This window comes from Diplotaxodon limnothrissa, linkage group LG6, assembly GCF_057381915.1.
Source record: "Diplotaxodon limnothrissa isolate DT_005_m linkage group LG6, D_limnothrissa_male_GT1.1, whole genome shotgun sequence".
Taxonomy (NCBI): Eukaryota; Metazoa; Chordata; class Actinopteri; order Cichliformes; family Cichlidae; genus Diplotaxodon; species Diplotaxodon limnothrissa.
The window spans coordinates 242,325-266,947 of record NC_140601.1 but is presented as its reverse complement, the minus strand read 5'-3'; the positions used below and the strand labels follow the sequence as shown (position 1 = coordinate 266,947).

Below are 24,623 nucleotides of genomic sequence, written 5' to 3'. Positions count from 1 at the left end.
GATCACTAAAAAGACAAAAAGCAGAAACTGCAGTTAAAATGATGTGAATCACAAGAAATGACCTCAGTAGCTCTAAACTCAATGAACAACCTGTGAACAGATTTGTCAGGTAATGTTTCTTTAAACACTAAATGATTATTCAGTTTTGTTTATATAGCACCAAACCACAACAACAGTTGCCTCAAGGCGCTTAGTATTGTAAGGTAAAGACCCTACAATAATACAGAGAAAGCCCAACAATGACACTTTGGGAATGAAAAACTCCCTTTGAACAATCAGAAACATCTGGCAGAACCAGGTGACCAGTAGGGGCTGTGGGGAGGGAGATGGTCAACAGTGGGTGCCTCCCCTACTAAAGAAGCATGCCGTGGTGGAGAGCTGGAAAAAGAAGCAGCGGCAACAACAGGTAGACACTACAAAGGCACACACAGGAAGACGTGTGTGTAAAAACATAAACCCCACATTGTTTGCAATAAACAATTTCTGTAAATGTGCAGATGTGATTGTTTGCCAGCAACTTTCCTCTCTATTTGGAACTGTATACAGTAGATACAGCAGTACCTGTACTCTATAGCTCCATCCAGCAGGTAAATAGTTACATATTGTTAATGCACATATTTTAAATGTTTTAAAGAACTTCAATAACTCAATAGACTCAAGACATTTGCCTGAATATTTAAAAAAATGATTTATAATGTTTATTTTCATTCTTCCATGATATGACATTAGTGTCTCCTCACTGTGCAGCTGGTCTTTTTTCCTGCTACTTATCTCTTCTCCTGCATATTGCATTACCATTCTGAACATGTGTCTGTCTCGTGGTTACAGCGTCACCAGTTTGCTCTGGTTTTTCAGAGGTTTTTCTTTCCCACGTTACTGAGTGCTTGCTAAGAGGGGAACTTTGCATTACACTGTATACAACAGATGCATAGAGTCTGACAGATTGGAGATGAAACTACTTTAGCAGAGGTACAAAGGTGAAGAAGAAGCAAGAAATCTGCTATATTTAACATCATAAATGATAAACACGCTGTACAGTTACAGCAGCTGTGATTTAGCTAGAAGCCAGGCAAACAGGTTTTTCACTTGCATTTTATTTAGAATTGAACTATTGACATTATTAACATCATATTTTATAAACTGATATCTGAAAAAAATGTTCAGCTATGATTATGAGACACACACCTGTGTGAAGTGACAATCAGTCATGCTTGTATTAGTTACAGGAAGTATGCTGTCATAAGAGTTTTAGTTGCTTTTAGGATAATTAAAAATACAAGACTGACTGATGAAAAGCACACGGACACTCGCTGAAAACTTCACGAGGTACACCTGGTCAGCTGCTTGTTAATGCAAATCAGCAAATCACATGGCAGCAACTAAATGCATGTAGGAATGCAGTCATGGTCGAGATGACATCAGAACGGCGAAGAAAGGTGATTTAAGTGAATCTGGTTGTACTGAGTATTTCAGTAACTGCTGATCTACTGGGATTTCCCCATATAACCATGTCTACAGTCTACAAAGAAACTGGTCAGAAATAGAGCAGCAGCAGCTTCCTGTGTGAGAACGCCTTGTTGATGCCAGAGGTCAGAATGGCCAGGCTGTTTTGAGCAGACAGGAAGACAACTGTAATAACCTTTCTCTATTTGTGTTGTGTACTCTTCGTTGTGCATTTCAAAAAGAGCACCTTGGAATGCTAACACATGAAGCTTTAAGGAGATGGACAACAGAAAACCACACTGGCTTCCACTCCTGTTAGCAAAGAACAGGAAACTGAGTCTACAGTTTTTGTGAAGCCATGAAAACCGTTTGCACAGAACACTCCACTAATAACGAGAATGCCAAATGTTAAAGTAAAAAGGTTATATTTGCCCTGTTCACTGACTCACACTCGTTCAGGCTCAGGATGTGGTTAGTTCTGTGCACTCTGCATCTGTGTTTCACTGAAAAAACAGGAAATCGATTTTGCACCTATCTGCAACTTTGCAACAGCAACTGCAGTAATCAGGGGGTTTTCTAACTGGCACCTGTGAATTCTGACTGTTCTATACACAGGACTAATTGTTCTTTTCACTGACAACAAAGTGAGTTTCACTGCTTCAGTCCACTTCAGATCACTGAGATCTGCACGTGGCCCACCATGTTAAATATTTATAGTGTGGTCACTGTAATGAAGCTTTCATTGCAGTGACCACATTAGAGTTCCTCATGAATAATGACAGCTGCTGAACTCTTATGAATCTCTGTAAAAGGAAACTCCGTTTCAGTTTAGTTAAATCATCCCAGGACTGAAGCTGATTCTAGCCGCATGTTACATATTTTATTACCTTCAATTCAGATAGATTTCTCTCATACTGAAACACAGGAAACGTTTGTTCTTTGAGAATGAAGAACATTTACAACAGGTAGGCAGAAGACAAGGAGGTGAATAAATATGTCCAATAAAGAAATGAGTTAAAATAAATGGGAAACTTTATAATACCAGAAAGATACAATATTAAAAAGTAACAAACCAAACTAAAAACTGCAAGTATTTACTTACTCAGTAAATGAACAATTCAGTGAAGTAATGCCAAGCTCCCAAGAAAGACAGGATGTGAAGGAGGCAAAGTTATAGCTACGTATGTGAGAAGACTTAGAGAAGGGAAAGAAAGCAGACACTGAGGGTGGGTGGGGGAACAACAAAGATGAAGGCTTCAGAAAATAGCTTGCCACATGCTCTCATCTCACAGGTCTCATGCAGTCATTTGTCTAACTTTCCTTTTCTAGCATTCAAATGCAGCAGATATAAAATGCTAAAGACAGAAATTAAAGCTGCAAACACAGAGGGCAGATGACCTGTGCTACAGCTTGGGCGAGCTGTTGGTGATTATACGCACGCAGTCGTTTCTATAAAGCATGTGAAGTTTAGGACAGATTACATGATGTACAACTGTGAAATACAATGTGATGTCCTAGAATAAAACAGCCCTACAGGTCATGTTAATGTCCTAACACAGGGGTCAGCAACCTTTAACACCCAAAGAGCCGTTTGGACCCAGTTTCCACAGAAAAGAAAACACTGGGAGCAGCAAATACTTTTTGACATCTAAAATGAAGATAACACTGTTATTGTTTTTTACCTTTACGCTTTGTATAAACAACTAAATTGTGTTGCTTATGAAATCCATGAAGTGCTACAGAGAAAATTAAATTTTATTTATGTAATGAACACATTTTGAACTCTTAAAAAAATATAACAAAAAGGAGATACACCCAGGTGAAGGTCTCTTTTAAATGAATTAAAAAGCTGAACTTAAATTATTCATATAGCAAACAAAAACTGTAGTGAGCCGTCATCCTTATATCACCTTTGGGATTTTGCGGCCTGTAGCGGAGCTTTGACCTGAATTTTAAAAATAATTGGAAAAAATCAACTGAAAAATAAATATTTGCAAAATATCTGGATAAATATTTATTTTACATGGCTAATGTGTGTGTCGCAGTGTGGTCTGCAGTGCCGCTGCAGGGGAGGCACCTGAGCGGCATCCTGTCAGTCTGTGCTCTCTCTGCTGTTGTGTTGGTGTGTGTGGGCTGTGAGCTGGACAGCTACAGCCGGCTGTGTGGCTACAGCAACCATGTGTGTAAAGTGGTCAATCCAGTTGTTCAGTGATGATGCGACGAATCCTACTTCCGGGCCTAAAGTAGTCTGCGTTTAATATGGCTTTTGTGTTGTTAACATGTTTAATGTTATGTATTTTCTTCTATTTGATCTCAAAAAGCTCCTAAAACAGTCAGTGATCCCTGTTGACCTCCCTCGGCTTTTATTACCACTAATCATTTATTTAAGCTCAGTCTTTAAAACCTTAGGGTGTAGCCACAGCCCAGCCCATGCAGCAGTATATGAATGACTAACCTCGTATTGTGGATGGATTATCTCAGTTGTTCTCCTGGCTGAAGTTTGGTCCTTTTACAGCATCCTGCCATGCGATTACATTTGTTCCTGACCACCGAGAACACTCACGTTAACTTTTATCAAGTGGAAAAAAAAGTTAGCTTGTTTATATTATGCTAACATAGCTGTGTCGCTAGCGGTCACGTAGCACATCATTATATACCAGCTAGCCCAACTTCAGTAACCCTACAAACGTCACTGCTGTTTAGTTTTCTGTCTTCATTTATGCTGGAAGTGATAACAGAGCTGTACGTTTGAATTTGTTTCCAAAACCCCGCAGTCAGGACATGCTATATTCTTTTTAGATAGAAGCTAGCGAGCTAACTCCCTGCTAACTTCTAACTCCGTTAAATGTCATAAATTCCGTTTTCATGGATGCCTGGATGTTAAACTCAATTGTTACACCTGGTAGAGCAGAACGCTGATCATTTTATTAAAGATGAAAGACTTTAGACAGTTTTTCAACTCTCAGTAATGCCATAGTGATCGTTTGACATATGGACCTGCAGCGGAGTTTAGGCCCAGACACGGCTAATGACGTCAGACTGAACAACCGGATAAAGAAAAAAAGCATGTTCGTGCAAACATCATTTTTTTCCAAACCACGTGAAGCCGCAGTATAAAGACTAAAGAGCCGCATGTTGCCGACCCCTGTCCTAGGAGAAGGCCTGAAATAGTGAAACGAGAACATTTTAACCCTCGTGCTCATTGTGAAAATTTAGCATAAACATTGTTGAAATTGCTGTTCTTGGTGCTCCCTTAACAGACCACAACAAAATACAGTGCACTCACCACAAAACAAAGCATGTTGCTGCTACCTTTGAAATATCTCAGCTTGCATAGGAAATATAATGCCCATCCCTTCTTGTAACCAGCCTTTGTAAGCTTGTTGTCAGTCTAAACACCCAAACATACGACTTAAATCCTGTTCTGCCCTCTTCTTTCACCATCTCTGAAAGTCTTATGTAGCAGACGATTTCTCCCAAACCACACCATTAGTGCTCTGTACTCCTGCTACTGTCATAAATGCACAAGAGAGTTTCAACAGGTGGAGCAAGACTTTTCTCTGCATGTGAGCTGAGGCTACTGCAATGACATCTTGTGGCACTATGGAGGCGTTTGCTATCCCCATGTATGAGACCCACACATTCTCTGCATGTGCGTCTCTCAGCTTAAGCAGTGTCAGAGCGTAAATGGAGCGGATACACCAACATGGCTCCAAATTTACATCATTTCAAGTCACTAAATTAAAGAAGTTATTGTAATGATATAATGAATCCAACTCACAAAAGAAATGAGTAAAAAACACATTTCACTATTTTAGCTTCCTCGATGCTGCACACTGATTAGATATTTTATTTTAGGTTTCTGTAATGCGTCATCCACCACTATGCACGAGCTCTTTGATCAATTGTATTGTCTAGATGCATTCTCCATCATCCAGGTAAGTAAATCTCCAAAAGTTGATTGTGTTCATCTGGACGTAGCGTTTTCAGTGGGAGAAACGTTTCGTCACTCATCCAACTGACTTCTTCAGTCTCAGCTGACTGCAGGTTTCCCCAACCTTATAAACGATATATTTGCATAATGACTGAAACCACCCACTGAAGGAACAATGATGAAGGAACTGTCCTCCCAACTGTCCTTCCAGGCCTTTGTTCCTTCAGTGGGCTAGTTTCAGTCATTCTGCAAATATATTGTTTATAAGGTTGGAAACCTGCAGTCAGCTGAGACTGAAGAAGTCAGTTGGATGAGTGACGAAACGTTTCTCCCACTGAAAACGTCCAGATGAACACAATCAACTTTTGGAGATCAATTATATTATTTGTACTAAAATATACATTCATGTATGTCTTCTTGTTTTTATGACAGGTTGAAGGTTTCGGCTGCAGTATCACTGCCCACATCAGCAACAGGAAAAGTGCAGCTGCAAAGGCTGAACCAGAAGCAAATTTGTGGCAGTGACACCACACTCTCATCTCTCGTGACCCCACACTGTCAGAGGATGCATGTAAATGCATGCGGCATGGAAAAAACATATTTTTTCTTTGTTTGTTTCACAGCAGGTAAGCTTGCTTGTTTTTCTCATCAGCCAATCTTTTTGGTAAAATGGTTCTAGGAACCATATTATCTTGATATATACACAGTACAGCAGCTAAAATAACTATTGAACGCCACTTTTCCAAGTAAATACATTTCTAAAAGTGCTGTTGATATGAAATTCTTACCAGATGTCGACAATAATCCATCCAATCGACACATGCAAAGAAATCAAACCATATATGTCCATAAATTATGTGTAATAATGAGAAATGACACAGGAAGTATTGACATGCATACTCTGTGTAAAAGCCTTGTTGTTGGTGATGACAGTTTCAAGGGCTTGAGGGTCCTGAGCAGTATCTTAGCTGGGGTGGCTGTAGCTCAGGAGGTCTCTGTCTGCATGCCAAGTATCCTTAGTATCTAAGATACAAACCTCAAGTTGCTCTCTGATGCATCCATCACAGTATGAATGTGCGTGAATGTTAGTTAGTGAGCACTTAAAACCATAGAAGAAAGTGTGAATGACTGTGTTTGGGTGAATGTGGCATGTTATGTAAAGCGCTTTGAGAATCAGTCCATTTACCATTCCCACGACTGCACTCTTCTGGACAGAGATCTTGGATGTTATTCCTGGGATCTGTTGGAGTCACTGCACCGAGTGCTCCGATTACCATTGGGACCACCGTTACCTTTACCCTCTACATTTTCTTGAGCTCGTCTCTGAGCCCTTGGTACTTCACCAGCTTCTCGTGTTCCTTCTTCCTTCCTTAACCATGTTGCTGTCATTCAGTATCACTACATCTATCATTACGGCCGTCTTCTTCTGTTCGTCTACCACCACTATGTCCAGTATATATACAGCCTGCACCTGGGGTCTTGCCTGGTGTGATAGACCCCAGCCTCTATGGATCTTGTGCTCAGAGCTTGTTGTTGTGCTGCCATGATGAAAAATCTATAGGCAGTTTTAGGTTTAGATCAACAAGTCATAAAGACAAGCATCCCACAGTAGTATCTATGAAATCGGCATTGAACAAATTTATAGAAAATCAAGTGTTTTAACAAATTGGAGTTTAAGAATTGATTTCAAGTCTTGTTTCTAACTTTGATGTTTAGTACAGAGATAATGGCTGCTATTTGCATGTGTACATTTAGTGCAGGCTACCATAAAACTTTCCATCTCATAGAAACATAGCACTCTGTGAATAGATGGCTCACAACCCCCCAAACATTGTGGTTAGCACCTTTTTTTTCTTTTCTTTTTCCAAATGTAGTATTTGTCTTTAGTCTACTGCATGTTACAAAGAATGTTTTTGTTCTATGTTGCTATTTAATGTTCTGAAAGCTTAGAGGAGGGTTGTTTATGAATCCTGAAATCCTGCAAATGATTGGAGGACTGTTCAGAACTACATAAACTTGTGAAAATTCGGTGGGGTTTTTGTTACCGCTATGCAGAGTGTGCTTAAAAAAGAAAAAAGAAAAAGTATTTCATGATCCTCAGTATCTGTGTGTAGAAAATTACCCTCCAACTTGCTAAGAAACTACTAGATATCTAAACCAATTCTCTCTGGACGTTCGAACTCAGCTTGATCATTGATGAAGACTGTTACTGTGACCTGAAGGTTTATTGGCTTTACTTTCTACATTTTGTAATCGTATCACCAGACCTGCAGCTGATAGGTACCGACAGGCCAAGCGGAATGCGGCTCGGGTAGTGGCTGAAGCAAAAACTCGGGTGTGGCAGGAGTTCGGAGAGGCCATAGAAAAAGACTTTCAGACTGCCTCGAAGAGATTCTGGCAAACTGTCAAGCGTCTCAGTAGGGGAAAGCGGTGCTCTCAATTCAATTCAATTTTATTTATATAGCACCAAATCACAACAAAAGTCGCCTCAAGGCGCTTCACAGATACAGAGAAAAACCCAACAATCATATGACCCCCTATGAGCAGCACTTTGGCGACAGTGGGAAGGAAAAACTCCCTTTTAACAGGAAGAAACCTCCAACAGAACCAGGCTCAGGGAGGGGCGGGGCCATCTGCTGCGACTGGTTGGGGTGAGAGAAGGAAGACAGGATAAAGACATGCTGTGGAAGAGAGACAGAGGTTAATAACAGATATGATTCAATGCAGAGAGGTCTGTTAACACATAGTGAGTGAGAAAGGTGACTGGAAAGGAAAAACTCAATGCATCATGGGAATCCCCGGCAGCCTACGTCTATTGCAGCATAACTAAGGGAGGATTCAGGGTCACCTGGTCCAGCCCTAACTATATGCTTTAGCAAAAAGGAACGTTTTAAGCCTGATCTTAAAAGTAGAGATAGTGTCTGTCTCCTGAATCCAAACTGGAAGCTGGTTCCACAGAAGAGGGGCCTGAAAACTGAAGGCTCTGCCTCCCATTCTACTTTTAAATACTCTAGGAACAACAAGTAGGCCTGCAGAGCGAGAGCGAAGTGCTCTAATAGGGTGATATGGTACTACAAGGTCATTAAGATAAGATGGGGCCTGATTATTTAAGACCTTGTATGTGAGGAGCAGGATTTTGAATTCTGGATTTAACAGGAAGCCAATGAAGGGAAGCCAAAACAGGAGAAATCTGCTCTCTCTTTCTAGTCCCTGTCAGGACTCTTGCTGCAGCATTTTGGATTAGCTGAAGGCTTTTCAGTGAGTTTTCAGAACTTCCTGATAATAATGAATTACAGTCGTCCAGCCTGGAAGTAATAAATGCATGAACTAGTTTTTCAGCGTCACTCTGAGACAGGATATTTCTAACTTTAGAGATGTTGCACAAATGGAAGAAAGCAGTCTTACATATTTGTTTAATATGTGCGTTGAAGGACATGTCCTGGTCAAAAATGACTCCAAGGTTCCTCACAGTGTTACTGGAGGCCAAGGTAATGCCATCCAGAGTAAGAATCTGCTTAGATACCATATTTCTAAGATTTTCAGGGCCGAGTACAATAACCTCAGTTTGATCTGAATTAAGAAGCAGAAAGTTAGCGGCCATCCAGGTCTTTATGTCTTTAAGACATTCCTGCAGTTTAACTCATTGGTGTGTGTTATCTGGCTTCATGGACAGATAGAGCTGGGTGTCATCTGCATAGCAGTGTAAATGTATGCTATGTCTTCTAATGATGCTGCCTAAGGGAAGCATGTATAATGTAAACAGAATTGGTCCTAGCACTGAACCCTGTGGAACTCCATAATTAACCTCAGTGTGTGAAGAGGACTCTCCATTTACATGCACAAACTGGAGTCTATTAGATAGATATTATACAAACCACTGCAGTGCAGTACCTGTAATACCTACAGCATGTTCTAATCGCTCTAATAGGATATTATGGTCGACAGTATCGAACGCTGCACTGAGGTCTAGCAGGACAAGCACAGAGATGAGTCCACTGTCAGAGGCCATTAGAAGATCATTTGTAACCTTCACTAAAGCTGTTTCTGTGCTGTGATGAGCTCTGAAACCTGACTGAAACTCTTCAAATAAACCATTCCTCTGCAGATGATCTGTTAGCTGTTTGACAACTACTCTTTCAAGGATGTTCGATATGAAAGGAAGGTTGAAGATTGGCCTATAACTAGCTAAGACTGCTGGGTCTAGAGATGCTTTTTGAGTAAAGGTTTAACTACAGCCAGCCTGAAGGCCTGTGGTACATAGCTGATTATTAGAGATAGGTTGATCATATTTAAGATCGAAGAATTAATTAATGGCAGGACTTCTTTGAGCAGTTTTGTAGGAATGGGGTCTAAAAGACACGTTGATGGTTTGGAGGAAGTAATTATTGAAGTTAACTCAGAAAGATCAATTAGAGAAAAAGAGTCTAACTTAACATCAATGGTACTAAGAGTAGCTGTAGATAATATTACATCTGTGGGATGATTATTGGTAATTTTTTCTCTAATGATAAAAATGTTATTTGTGAAGAAGTTCATGAAGTCATTACTAGTTAACGTTAAAGGGATGGTTGGCTCAACAGAGCTCTGACTGTTTGTCAGCCTGGCTACAGAGCTGAAGAGAAACCTGGGGTTGTTCTTATTTTCTTCAATCAGTGATGAATAGTAAGATGTTCTGGCTTTGCGGAGGGCTTTCTTATAAAGCAGCAAACTATTTCTCCAGGCTAAATGATGATCCTCTAAATTTGTAACTCTCCAATTTACGAGTCATCTGCTTTAGGCTACGTGTTTGAGAATTATACCACAGAGTCAGGTACTTCTGATTAGAGGCCTTAGTTTTCACAGGAGCTACAGTATCCAGAGTCGTACGTAGTGAGGAAGTGAAATTATTAACAAGATAATCGACCTCTGTTGGGGTGGCGTTCAGATAGCTGCTCTGCTCTATGTTGGTACAGGGCATTGAAGATGATAACAGTGGGTGGATTATATTCTTAAACTTAGTTACAGCGCTTTCAGAAAGACATCTACTTTGATAAAGTCTACTCTCCACTGCTGTGTAATCAATTATTGTAAATGTAAATGTTATCAGGAAATGATCAGACAGGAGAGGGTTTTCAGGAAACACTGTTAAATGTTCAGTTTCTATGCCATATGTTAAAACAAGATCTAGAGTGTGATTAAAGTGGTGGGTGGGTTCTTTTACATTTTGACAGAAGCCAATTGAGTCTAATAACAGATTAAATGCCATGTTGAGGCTGTCATTTTTAGCATCTACATGGATGTTAAAATCACCCACAATAATTATTTTATCTGAGCTCAGAACTAAATCAGATAAAAAGTCTGAGAAATCAGACAGAAACTCTGTGTAAGGCTAAGGTGGACGATAGATGATAACAAGTAAGACTGGTTTCTGAGTTTCACAGCTGGGGTGGATGAGGCTAAGCATCAGGCTTTCAAATGAATTAAAAGTCTGTCTGGGTCTTTGGTTGATTAATAGGCTGGTGTGAAACCGCCCCCCCATTGCATATAATGGCTGATCAGACCACTTTGACACACAATGGGGATACTAAACAAAACACAATCATAAACAAAGAATGCAGCACAGTCTGGTTTGTTATTAAACTAAAGATCAAATAAGAAAATCAAAAGTATTGAATCCTAAACTCAATATCCAATTAAATGCTAATACTTTTTCTTTCAGGAGGTGGTGGTGCAGTCCAATTATCCTATTGTATTTAAGGGTAAGACGTAAAGAAACAAAGGTTAGTCAAAAGTCAAATTAACGAACTGGTGTGAATATGTAAGTAAACTAAATGTGCGTGCTTACAAATAGAACAAATTTATCCAAACCAGTCAATAAATTTATTGGAAACTAAAGTGTGTTATTGTGTTCAAATGAAGAAATGAAAATACACAAGAGTTACCGACTTTAGTGTGGCCATGGGTTTGGCCATCACATGGTGCCTGTGTTCAGTTTAGGTGCTTCTACCTGTTGTTTTTGTTTTGTTTTTTGCTTTCCTGCTAATGTGTCATTGTCTTTCTTCTCGCTGGGTGCATGATCTTCAAACTCTATTATACATCCAAGCTGCTATGAGAAATCAGTTTTCCGTGCATGATGAATCTCACCCTCAGTGGTCTCAGTATGTCCTCACAGCCAGCGCCAGTGGAGCTACTCGGTGACCTCTCACTGGCACAGACGGAGGGTCTGTGCCAGTGAGAGTGCAAATGTTTGCAATATAAAAATAAATGAAAAATGTAAACATCTATGTTTAGTGAACTTTGCAGTGTTGCTCTGTGGTGCAGCTACGACACTGTAGCAAAGTTTACACACTATGTCTACTTGATCCACGTCTGACTCCGCGAACCCATAATGTTTCCACACCACTGAAGTTTTTTTACCCCTCTTTTCAACCAACGGCAGTCACTCTCCTCTCCAAATAACTTCTGCTTAGCTTTCCGAGCTTCCCTCGGGTCCTCTTAATTGTTGTGACACGTGTTCGAAATGCAGAGAGGTGCGCTCGATTTGCCACACGGAGCAGCGTGAGAGTAAAGCACGAGGGAGGGGCTAATAATCGGCTCAGTCATTTTTAATGATTGTTGAAAGCCCAGATCGTAATCGTGATTAAAATTCGATTAATTGAGCAGCCCTAAATAGGGGTCATCATTTTATCACCTCTAATATTTTTAATCATCTTTCTTTGCTGCTATTTTAAACATTGGTGATGCTTTTTTCCTGAACAAAGATGTAGAGATCATGGTTCTGTCATGAAACCGCTGTGCAGGCAGGAAAGGATCCAAAAGCAGACTTCACCAAGGTGTGACGTGAACTCCAAAATCCCAGCTTTCTTTGCTGGGAAAAGGCGATACAAAACTAAACTGGGAAATTCTAACTCACGAGGAAACACCGGGAGAGTGACACAGCCATGAGGGAGGATAAGACACGGAACTGAGGGAGACGCAGACATAAATGCACAGAAGGATCAGACGTGGAGCACACCTGACACAAATAAAGATAACAAAACAGGAGAAGAGCAAACACAACACGATGCACACTGATGGGAGACTATCAAAGTTAAACAGGAAGTACACTGGAGGGAGAGAGAGGACATGGAGGAACTGGGGGACGTAGATAAACATGACGAAATGAGGGGCAACGAGGCACAAGAACTCACACCACGATACAAACACAGACACACAGAGGGCAACAACACAGGGAGAAATCTAATAACTGAACTAACAGAACAACCCAGGCACTAAATAATAACAAAAGTAGACTTAACGTGATACAAAATGACATGAAGTACAAGAACACAAAACACTGGCTCAAATGGCCCAGAACCATGACAGGTGCATCCTTTCAATGACCACTGTTCACCCGTTTTAGACAGCAAACAGAAACATCTTTACCCTGTGTGAAATACAGCACGTGCTGTTTCAAGCGTAGTTGTCAGAATGTGGAACATTTGTGGATTTCCAAACTCCAGGTTCATCTTTGTCATCTTATATTCTTTTAATATGGTCAAAGATGTGAGGGCTACATATTTTTAAAATTGAATTTATCTTTAAACTTCAACACAATCAGAGACATCATTACACCTTTAAGCTCTTCTCTAACTGTTTACTGAAATGAAGAGTATTTTTTGTTAATAGCATTCATGATATCAGAGACGTTATTAGCCCTCCTCCTTGCTCTCTGACCACATGCCTTAACTGGCTGACAATCTCAAAGATCTTTGTATCAATATCTCTGAACACTCAACAACATCAGGCCTTTAATTTCTGGTTGTTTACCTAAACAAGCTGTTATTTAGCACTGACCCCTCCCACCTTCAGAATTTATCTCCAAAATATTAGAAAAAGTGGTGGCCAGCCAGCTTTCAGAGGTTTAAACTGCTCACAACATTTGAGATACATTTCAGTCTAAATTTCAACATGATATTTCACATTATATTTTAATGCATAGAGATACAGGTGAATATTCAACCCTTGTACACAGCAAATCCAGCATGTCCAAATTAACACTGTCGGATTTGATTTCAACACTATTAAAGTGTCTATATGGGTCCACACCAGAGAGTGTTAATTTAACTTTTTTTGGAGAGTTGGTACGTTAACTCTTATTTACACCAAATCCTCTTTGAGCCATTACTTGTGTAAAGTATTTTCCCAAAAGACAAGGACACAGGCAACAGGTAATACTGAACTAAATGTAAAACCTCAACCTTTTTCATTTTTACCTAAACCATGTGCACAAAACTCTGGAGGGATCTATGCTAACGTAGAACCCAGTCAGGACGTCAGCTACTGCTGTTTGCTCGTTGTTTTTTTTTATGGGCGATCGTTTTCAGGCTTCAAGCAGCACCATTATACCAACATTTCACATTCTAGACATTGTTTTAGGTGTATTTGACCAAACGTTTGACTGAAAATTCACATGCAAGCTTTTTTCAAGGCTGTGGTATTTGCCCGCAAACAATACCTTTCAGCTAGCTAAAACAGAATATTATGCTATCAGCGAGCAACATGGCTAATGCCTTTCACACAGCTTTGTCTCAACTCCAAAGAGCCACAGAAGTAAAAGCTCATAATAATAATTGAAACAATCTTTGAAAAAATGACTTACCAAGCATGGCAAACAACTCAAATATGTAGAGCAAAATGTTCTGAAACGGCTTCACTTCAGCTTCGATTGGAGCCGTGCTGGGGACGGAGTCTGTGAATTTACTCTGTTGGTGTCATAGCCCCTCTAGGAGTTCAGAGTTAAGAGGTCAAGAGTTAATGTTTCCATTGTAACACCTCCAGATTTGACAGAGAAACACTCATTTTTAACACTCGATTTTAACTACTATCATTTTACACCTCAGAGTTACATTAAAAGAATGTGACTCTGCTTAGAGTAAAATTAACTCTACTTTTGCAAGAAGACTATTAACACCAAAACTGTCATGGTCCTGGGCCATGTTGGCCCAGTGTTCTTAGTTTTCTTGTATGTTTTATTCCATGTTTCCCCTGCCCATTATGTCTAAGTTCTCCCCGTGCTCTCTCTTCCCCCTGTGTGCCCTCTATGTATTTATGAGCCCTCGTCTCCCTTTGTGGTTGTTTCATGTTTCCCCAGCCCGTTATGTCTGTGTTTTCCCCGTGCTCTCTCTCCTCCTGTCGGAACCTCTGTGCACTTCCTGTTTACTTTGTGACTCTCACGCCCGTACATGTCATGTTCAGTTCACCCCGCCCTGTCTCGTTATGATTATCAGTGTCACCTGTGTTCCCCGTGTGTTCCCACTTTCCTCGTTAACCCTCTGTGTATTTCTGTCTGCGTCTCCCTCTGTTCAGCGTGACGTCGTCCCTCATGTTGTGTGGATCTCCCTGTGTCTCTCTGCGTATGTTAGTTTACTTTTCCCAGTTTAGTTTTGTATTTCCTATGTTCTGCCATTCCAGCATTAAAGCTGTGATTTTGAGTTCATCCCCGTGTCTGTGAGTTTTGCGTTTGGGTCCTCCTCCTGCCTGCCACACAGCGATTCCTGACAAAAACATTTAACACTTTTGAATTTGCTGTGTACCCTTGGAAGTCTCAGCTGCCTTTCAAAGTACCTGACTGAGAGACTTATATCTCAGGGTCGCAGCTCTGGCTGGCTTCTTCCTCTGTCACTCTCACTAAAGCTTTTCAGTTCCTGTTGCTAATTTTGTGTCCTCCTCTGCGACTCCATCTTGTGTTGAGCTGCTAGGTTCTGCACTGCTATCGTGTTTGCTCTGTACATCCTCCGAGTTTGACACACCCTGAATAACTAAGAAGTCTCATATCTTTTTTACACAGATGATGTTCAGCTGTGTTTGTGTTTCAAACACTAGAACATAGCCAAATTATCTGTCCTTCAAGACTGCATACATACTGCAACAGAGAAGAAGACATCAGAGGGTCTTCTTCTGCATTTAAAAAACAAGACCAACATTGGCCATTAGACACACAAACAGGACTAGTCCTGAGTTTTTAGCTGTACTAGGTCTTTGCAAGTATTTTTTCTGCATTTCTCTTTGATTACATTGATGCTGATGCACATATTATAGAAATGTGGAAGAATATACAAGAGAAACCAAAAGATACTTAAAGTTTGTAATTATTATTCTTTGAATGATTTGGGTAACTGTTTGTTACAGTTTTTCACGATTACTAAGACACATTCCTGGAAAGCTGCTCTCCTTTTCCCCAAACTGTGAACACAAAACCCAATTTTCAAGCTACATTCACAAAACCTCTGACTCTTCTTGCTAAACCAAACTTTCACCCTAAAACAGTTGAATTTGTGCTCAAAACTGAACTATGCCGTCAAATCATGCCTCAAGTCAATCTAAATTATATTCTCTACTGAGTAGTCACTAAACACTACATAGAAAGTAGTTTATGTTATGTTAATGAGAGTGCGGGGAGTGAGTTGGAGGGTGGGGTGGGCTGCTTTTAACTATGTAAAGCACTTTGTGCTACATTTTTTTTTGTATGAAAAGTGCTTTATAAATAAAGATTGATTGATTTAATAAACTCAGCCATCTGCTCCTTGCTATCTCAAATATAACAGGACACCGGAGTATATTCTCGAGCATCTGACACTTCTGATAATCAGCTGTCTGCTTGACATTTATTCAGCTGTGTAAAAACTATAACTTTAATCTCAGCCAAACCGATTTACTCAGGAACAAATAAAATACTGAAAAAAGTTATCTAAGTGACTTATATATCATGTTTAACCTGAGTAGCGAAAGACGGCGGTGGGTTTGAAAACGATTTGCCGGGAGTCCGGTGCTCTCACGGCTCTAGTGAGCCTCGCCCCCGGCTAACTATCGAGCTAGTGGGTAACAGACGTCTCCAAAAACGTCGGAGCGCTTTTGAAAATATGTGGTGTCCTGACAAACTGAGCAGATATTTGAGGTTTACACAGCTACATTCTCGCCTGAAAATATGTTAAATGTTTATTTTGTGACCCAGAAAGAATAATAAGAGTAATATTAAAACTAACAGCTGCCGCCATGGGGGGGGTCACGTGGCCAAGCATTAAGATGGCAGCTTAGCGGGGTCGCTCTCAGGACAGTGTACAAACTTTCTATAAAAAACCCTTGCATATGCTGTTAGTGTGGTCTGGAATATACGGCACTGACATGTCAAAAGCTTCATCTGTGAAACAGTGTGACATCTTTACCCGAAGACGCAAGACAGGCGCTATACCATCAACGTCCGACACAGATGCTAACATGGCTAGCATAGCCGAGGTTTTGGATGAACTCAAATCACTCCGGTCAGATTTTGGAGCCAAGTTGGACAGCATCGATATAAGACTGACTGGGATGGCGAGCGCAGTGACTGCACTGGAGGGTAAAGTCTCGGAGGTAAAGCAAGACATATTGAACCAGGGGGCTCATATCGAAGAGGCCGAAGCCCGCATTGCCGAAGTTGAAAGCACACTTGAGAAAACAGAAACGTCACTGAACTCGGCTATCAAACGAATCGCACTTCTTGAAGCCAAAACAGATGATTTGGAAAACCGCGGACGACGAAAGAACCTGCGCATCTTCGGCATAAAAGAGGGAGCAGAAGGGCAACAATCACTCTTCGACTTTATTAACATCATGCTACCTAAGTGGCTGGGGCTAGCGCCCGACAAGTCATTCACACTGGAGCGAGTGCATCGCACGCTTGCCTCCGGGAAACCAAACCAGAGCAGAGCGGTGCTTATTCGTTTCTTAAAATTCCGAGAGAAGGAACTGGTATATCGGGAAGCAAGAAAACAACAAATTACACATGATGGGGCCAAGATCACATTTGCACAGGATCTGTCTGCGGAGACGGTTCGGATCCGACGGGGATTTCACCCGGTTGTCAAACTGTTTATTGATATCAATGCCTTCCGTGGATTCCAGCACAACCCATGCAGACTCAGAATCCTGTACGGTGGGAAGATCCACCTCTTCTCAACACCTCAAGAAGCCGAAAAATTCTACAAGAATCTGCCGAAGGAAACAGCAGAGGATGCTCATCACCAGTGAGTTGGTTAAACAACAGGTTAACCATTAAGACACTCCATAAGACTGCCTCTGCTTCAACATAACCGACCAGTAATTGAGTCACTGATAAGAGACAGATAAAATTTTGAGCTCGAATTTATGTGGGACTTATGTTACCATAACTGGGCGTTTTTAAGTGCATATTCGTTCTAAGTTTGATTGCAATCGTTTTTGGGTTGTATATTAACAGCTGAACCTCACCTAAGTCTTTTTTTTGTTTTGTTTTGTCCTACCAAGGGTAAACTTTACTTTATTATGGGGGAAGAATCAGTATCATTATATGGTTAGTGTACACTGTCTGATTTATGGGGTTTTGGAGAGGTCGCGTTGACTAGTTACTCCACAGTGACGTGGATTAACGCCCTCCAAATAATTTGTTCAAGGGAGGGGGGAGACATTTCCAACAAGGAAATGCAAATGTTCAATCAGAAATTGTTTACAAGTTCTTTATCTGGTATGTGTGAGTGTGTGAATGTATGTGCAAACCTGCTTCTTCAATTTTTCCTTTACTTTGTTTATTTAAGTGAACAGTCTGACAATATTTTATGGAGAGGACAACTAAAGAGAACATTTTGAAGGTTAACATTACGACCTGGAACGTTAGGGGGATACGGAAGTTAGCTAAACTGAAACAAGTATTAAACTGACTAAAACATTTTAACTCTAGGATTATTTTCCTACAGGAATCTCATCTTACTGCATCAGAGATACATTTATTAACCAAAAGATGGCAGGGTCAGGTATATTTCTCTTCTTTTACTAGACATGCCAGAGGAGTCATTACTCTTATACATAAGTCAATCCCATTTCAAACTACGAGGGTGATTACAGATCCAAACGGGAGATATGTAATTGTGCAGGGCCGTATCTCCATGTTAGAAATAAACCTGATAAATATCTATGGCCCCAACGAGGATAACCCATCCTTCTATGAAAATCTATTTCTCACAATATCAACCTTGGAGGGCCTTTATATCATAGGAGGGGACTTCAATTGCGCCCTGGACCCTAACCTGGATAGGTCGTCTCAAACTGACACTACTCATACCCAGACTAGAAAAATACTTTTTAACTATATGAAAGATTTGAGATTAAATGAGGTCTGGAGAACAAGGAATCCAAATAACAGGGAATTTTCATGTTATTCTAGTTCGTATCAAAGTCATTCGCGGATAGACTACTTTCTTATCTCTACAGAGTTATTACCTTGTGTTGAGAACTGTTGGTATAACAGTATTGTGATTAGTGATCACGCAGCAGTATGTCTATCAGTTAGATTGGGCGAAGTTGATCAAGGTGTAAAGCGATGGAGGATGCAAACATTTTTGTTAAAGGACCCATCATTTGTCAAATTTATAGAAACTTGCATTGATCAATATTTTCAAATAAATAAAGATGAAACCACAGCTAGTATTAGGTGGGAAGCATTTAAAGCTTACATAAGAGGGGAAATTATAAGCTACAGTAGCAACAAGAGTAAGCAATATAACCAAGAATTAAAATCATTAGAAAGGCAAATTAAATCTAATGAAACAGAATTTTACCAGAGCAATGATCCCACTAAACTAAACAATCTGACTATTCTAAGAGCCAGGTATGATAAATTAACAGCAGAGAAAGTGGCAAAAAGTTTAATGTGGACCAAACAATTATTTTATGACCAAGGAGAGAAGGCAGGAAAATTATTGGCCTGGAGGATAAAAAAGATGCAAGCAGAAAAGGCCATCACCCACATAAAGTCCAAATCGGGTATTATAACAACAGACCCTTTAAAAATAAATGAAAATTTCAGAGAGTTTTATCAATCTTTATACCAATCTGAATATACGGGAAACAGAGAAACACAAGATGCATTTCTTGATCAGTTAAAATTTCAAACCCTCTCAGAAGAGGATAAAACAGCCCTTGATAGTCATTTAACAATAAAAGACCTGTCAGAAGCCATAGACGACCTGAATAGCGGTAAAACGCCTGGTCCTGATGGACTTCCAATGGAATTCTATAAAACATTTAAAAATAAATTAATACTGCCACTTCTTAACATGTATGAGGAGTCATATAAGTCCGGAATACTCCCAGACTCACTGAGATTAGCTACAATAACCCTTTTATTGAAGCCAAATAAGCCTCCGACTGAATGCTCCTCTTATAGGGGAATTAGTCTTATGGGATGTGATACGAAGATTTTGTGTAAAGCACTCTCTAGAAGACTAGATAAATGTGTGCCTAATTTGGTAACAGACGATCAACAAGGTTTTGTTAAAACGAGACAAGGCTATCATAATATAAGACGTGTCCTCAATGTACTTTATGAGAAAAACAATAGGGAGGACACTGCGCTGCTATCACTAGATGCGTGCAAAGCCTTCGATAGAATAGAATGGAATTATCTCTTACAAGTGCTCCCCAGATATGGACTAGGTGAAACATTCCTGAAATGGATCCGATTATTGTATACACATCCAACAGCACAAGTTTTAACTAATAATAACGTATCAAAACCCTTTAATTTACAGCGATCAACCAGGCAGGGCTGCCCTCTGTCACCAATTCTCTTTGTGTTAGCAATAGAACCTCTGGCCATAGCTGTGAGAGCAAATGCAGGAATATCAGGGACAAGAATTGGAGGAAGAGACCATCTAATTTCTTTATTTGCAGATGATATTATATTTTTTTTGACTAATCTGAAAGATAGTATCCCTAATTTAGTAACATTAATAAAAACATTTGGAGAATTTTCAGGATACAAAATTAACAATTCTAAATCAGAATTAATGTTTCTTAATGAGGAAGAAAGAAGAAGCCCTGTGGTGGCCACCCCATTTAAGACAACTACAACAGGCTTTAAATATTTAGGCATTAGGATCACTCCAAGCCTCAAGGACATAACCTCAATAAATTATGATCCCCTTGTAGGAGAGGTCACGGAAATGCTAAACCGTTGGACAAACCTGCCTGTATCTATGATAGGCCGGATAAATATCCTAAAAATGACAATTTTACCCAAATTTTTATATTACTTCCAAACACTTCCGTTGCCTCTACCAACTTCATTTTTTGACAGTTTAAACAAACTATTTAACCAATTTATTTGGAATAATAAGAAGGCAAGGCTCCGCTTACAACTACTTTACTTGCCCTATGAAAGAGGAGGTCTCCAAGTCCCCAACCTCAGATGGTATTATATGGCTGCCCAACTAACATCAGCCACCCATTATTTCTGCCCAACAACACCTCCAGCCTGGGTTGACATCGAGCAAAAATCTGTTCCAGATCTTCCCTTACACACTTTTCTATATTCTTCAGACACTAAGATATTAAAAAAAACTACAAGGAACCCTTTCTTGAAAAATACAATTATAATTTGGCATGCAGCTCATAAATATGTGGGCGATCCTCCATCGCTTTCGCGATTTACCCCTATTTGGGGAAATGAAAAGTTCACGCCTGGTAAAAGTGATGGGGGATTTAAAATATGGAAAAATAAAGGCATTCAAAAAATTAAAGACCTATATGCAGATGGCATGCTGCTCACATTTGATCAGTTGTGTAAAAAATATTTAATACCCCCAAAGCATTTTTTTAAATATTTACAATTGAAAAACTATTTGTCATCAAAACTGCAAAGGATTGCTGAACTTCCACCATTGACAAAAATAGAGGAGGTATGTGTTAAGAATACAAAAGGGAAAGGTTTTCTCTCTATATATTATAATTTACTGGTGCTTTCCTCCAAAGACTCAGCAGCAGATAAACTGGATGCTTGGAGAAGGGAGATCCAAGAGGACATAGATGAAAATGACTGGAACCAGGCTTGCTTAAAAGCACAAAAACAAACAATAAACACACGCTTTAAACTACTGCAATATAAATGGCTCATGAGAACCTATATAACACCTGTCAAGCTTCATCATATGTCCAATGATATTCCGGACATCTGTACTAAATGTCTAGTTGAAAAAGGAACTCTTCTTCATTGTCTATGGGAGTGTCCTAAAATCCAGGACTTTTGGAAAGATGTTATCAAATATCTGTCTGAAGTGTTTAAGGTAAAAATCCCTTTAATAGGAAAACTCTGTGTACTTGGAATATATCCAAGGGAATTTAAGCAATCGGGGAAAAAAACTAAATTACTGGACTACGGACTACTTCAAGCCAGAAGAGCCATTGCGCTATGTTGGAAGAGTATGGATGCTCCCTCCATGGGACTCTGGAAGAAGGAAATTGCAATCTCTCTAGGCCTGGAAAGACTGACATATATTGCCAAGGGCAAACAATGGGACTTTGTGAATATGTGGAAGCCATATATGACTATTTTAGGGAGTGGAGGTGAAGGACATTTATGAACAAAAAGGAAAAGAAGAAGGAAAGGAGGGGAGAATCTTGTCTATCCTAACCCATTGTATTTTTGTATTGCTGTGAGAACTATGCTCATTTCTACATTTGAATGTGATGTAGGCAGGTTTGATGTATGGATGGATGTGTGAATGTGAGGGTGTTCAACATTTGTTTGTATTGTACTATAAAAAATTTCAATAAAAATATATGGAAAAAAAAAAAACAGCTGCCGCCATTGTTGGAAACTGAGCAGGGCCGCGCTATGAATTCTGGGACACAGCTTCTTCTTCTTCGGGGTTTAACGGCAGCTGGCATCCTTGTACATGCAGTGCTGCCATCTTCTGTTTCAGTCCGTTATTACACTCTTAAATCCTGCTACTTATTCCTGCGTCTTTTGTGATCTTACAAAGCTTCAAACATCGCATCGACTGTTAAATTAGTCGTTGACGATTTTGATAGCCGACGTAATCGTGACTAGTCGACTAATCGTGGCAGCCCTACATGATTCCAAACATTTTTTACAAATAAATAACTGCAAAGTGGGGTGTGCGTAATTAATCAGCCCCCTGAGTCAATACTTTGTAGAACCACCTTTTGCTGCAATTACAGCTGCCAATCCTTTAACGTATGTCTCTACCAGCTTTGCACATCTAGAGACTGAAATCTTTGCCCATTCTTCTTTGCAAAACAGCTCCAGCTCAGTCAGATTAGATGGACAGCATTTGTGAACAGCAGTTTTCAGCTCTTGCCACAGATTCTCGATTGGATTTAGACACTTAACTATCTTTTCAATAATTTTTGAGATAAAAGGCAGTTTGGAAATAGGTCTGTAATTTGCAATAATATCAGGATCAAGAGCAGGTTTCTTGAGTAGAGGCTGATTCACTGCATGTTTAAGATTGACAGGTACAACACCAGAGGACAGACTACTATTTACAATGGATTGTACAGCTGATGCTATAGTGAGAAAAACCTCTTTGAAAAATCGAGGAGGGAGAGCATCATAAGGGGAACCTGAGGGCTTCATGTGAGCAACCAACTCCTGCACGCAGAGCAAGGAAACTGGCTCAAACCTGTCAAAGACAGCAGAACTAGGGACAGGGGTAGAAGGGTCGAGAACGGACTGGGAAGTCTGCGCTTTGACAGATAGCACTTTATCAATAAAGAAGTGCAGGAAGTTTTCTCAAGTTTCCTGAGAAGACTCGACACCAGCAGTCTGTGGAGCATGAAGGACCATGTCAATAGTCTTGAATAATAGCAGCAAAATGTTTCCTCTTAGCATCTTTTACAGTCTTCTGGTAGGAATTCCAGTAGTTTTGTAATATTTGGTATGACACCTGCAGTTGATCCTTCTTCCATTTACGTTCAGCTCTCCTACACTTTCTTCTGGCAGCCCGGGTGTCTTCATTCAGCCAGGGTTCAGATTTGGCTTTTACTTGCCTAAGCTTAAAGGGGGCCACCGAATCTAAAACAGTTTGGCAGACTGAGTACTCAGCTCTTCTGGAATCAGGAAGGTTGCAGTTCTGATTAAAAACAATAGAGAACTGACCAGCAGAGGAAGGATTAAAAATACGACAGCACCGAGCAACAACAGAAGGAGGATTAACTTTGGTACAAGAAAGGGAAACCTCAAACAAGACAGGCTTATGATCCGACCCTACAATGTCACAAACCTCTAAGTTAGAGACAGGTAAATTGTGAGTTAAAACAAGATCCAACGTGTGCCCATATTTTTGTGTAGGCACAGACACAGGTTGCACAAGATCAAAAGAGTCAATAAGATTTAAAAAGTCCTTTGCCATTGGCTTGTCAGGGCAGCACACATGAATATTGAAGTCCCCAACAATAAGGACATGATTGTATTTTGGCATAATTTCAGCCAACAGATCAGAAAAGTCATTTAAGACGTCCTTATTGTATTTGCGGAGTCTGTAAACCACAGCACAGAGCACTGTGTGAGAGCGACCTAGCTCAAACATACTCAGGTCAAAGCTACTAGGTGATGTTGATAAGGGCAGTGGTTTACATTTATACTGCTTCTTAAAAACAACCGCTAGTCCTCCTCCTCTGCCTGATATTCGAGGAGAGTTTAAAAAGCAGCAGTCATCTGGTAAAAGATCTGTGAAAGCACTGGACTCACCGGCCCTCAACCATGTCTCAGTTATACAGAGGAAATCCAGTCCTTGGGTCATAAATAAATCCCTTGCAATAAAAGTTTTATTACTCAGCGATCTAGTGTTCACCAATCCAAACCTGGTGGAGGTCAGCATGTTCGTGGCTGACAGCGAGACCCGACACAGCAACCGCAGGTTCTATAGGTTCGCACTACGCCGACAAAGATGAGGGAAAATCCTTCGCGGCTGGGACATCTGATCCGAGCCAACAACGGGCACCAGCCAGGCATCGATGGGCTCCAGAGAGCGCGGAGAAAAGACATTGTGAGGCACAGATCCATGTTCGTTCCAAGAAGCCGGGGAAGAGCGCACCAAGTACGCCTTAAGTTTCACGAGCAGACCGCTGCATTTGCCCTGGCATCTGAAACGCTTTCGCCGTGAGGCCAGGATCCGAAAAAGGTTAGCTGGTAACCCAGATAGGAATGGAGGTAACGTCTTATGTCCAGTATAAGTTGCATTGGTAAGATCACTGGCAACTAGTCGGAGGTCCAGCAGAGTTTGGCGATTGTACATTAAAAGAGAGTTGACTCTAGCAATAAAAAAAACAACACAAACAAACACAACAGGGGAAGAGGCAGATGGCGAGCCACACACACTGGCGCCATCTTGTAACTGTTGTCAACATTTACATACTATGATGTGAAAAAAGGTAACTACCTGTGCTCTTCTCTAAATGTTTGGATTATGGT

At 40.3% G+C, this 24,623-nt stretch overlaps 1 protein-coding gene across 1 annotated transcript in view; it reads left to right on the top strand.

Moving 5' to 3' along the window:
- The first annotated feature begins 5,955 nt into the window (after positions 1 to 5,955).
- Positions 5,956 to 24,623, top strand: part of LOC146629837 (CD48 antigen-like) — a 34,269-nt gene continuing 15,601 nt past the window's right edge. The window contains exon 1 of the mRNA XM_085355419.1: positions 5,956 to 6,003. Coding sequence (XP_085211545.1) covers positions 5,964 to 6,003 — 40 coding nt within the window. The 5' untranslated portion in view covers positions 5,956 to 5,963. The remainder of the gene's footprint in view (positions 6,004 to 24,623) is intronic.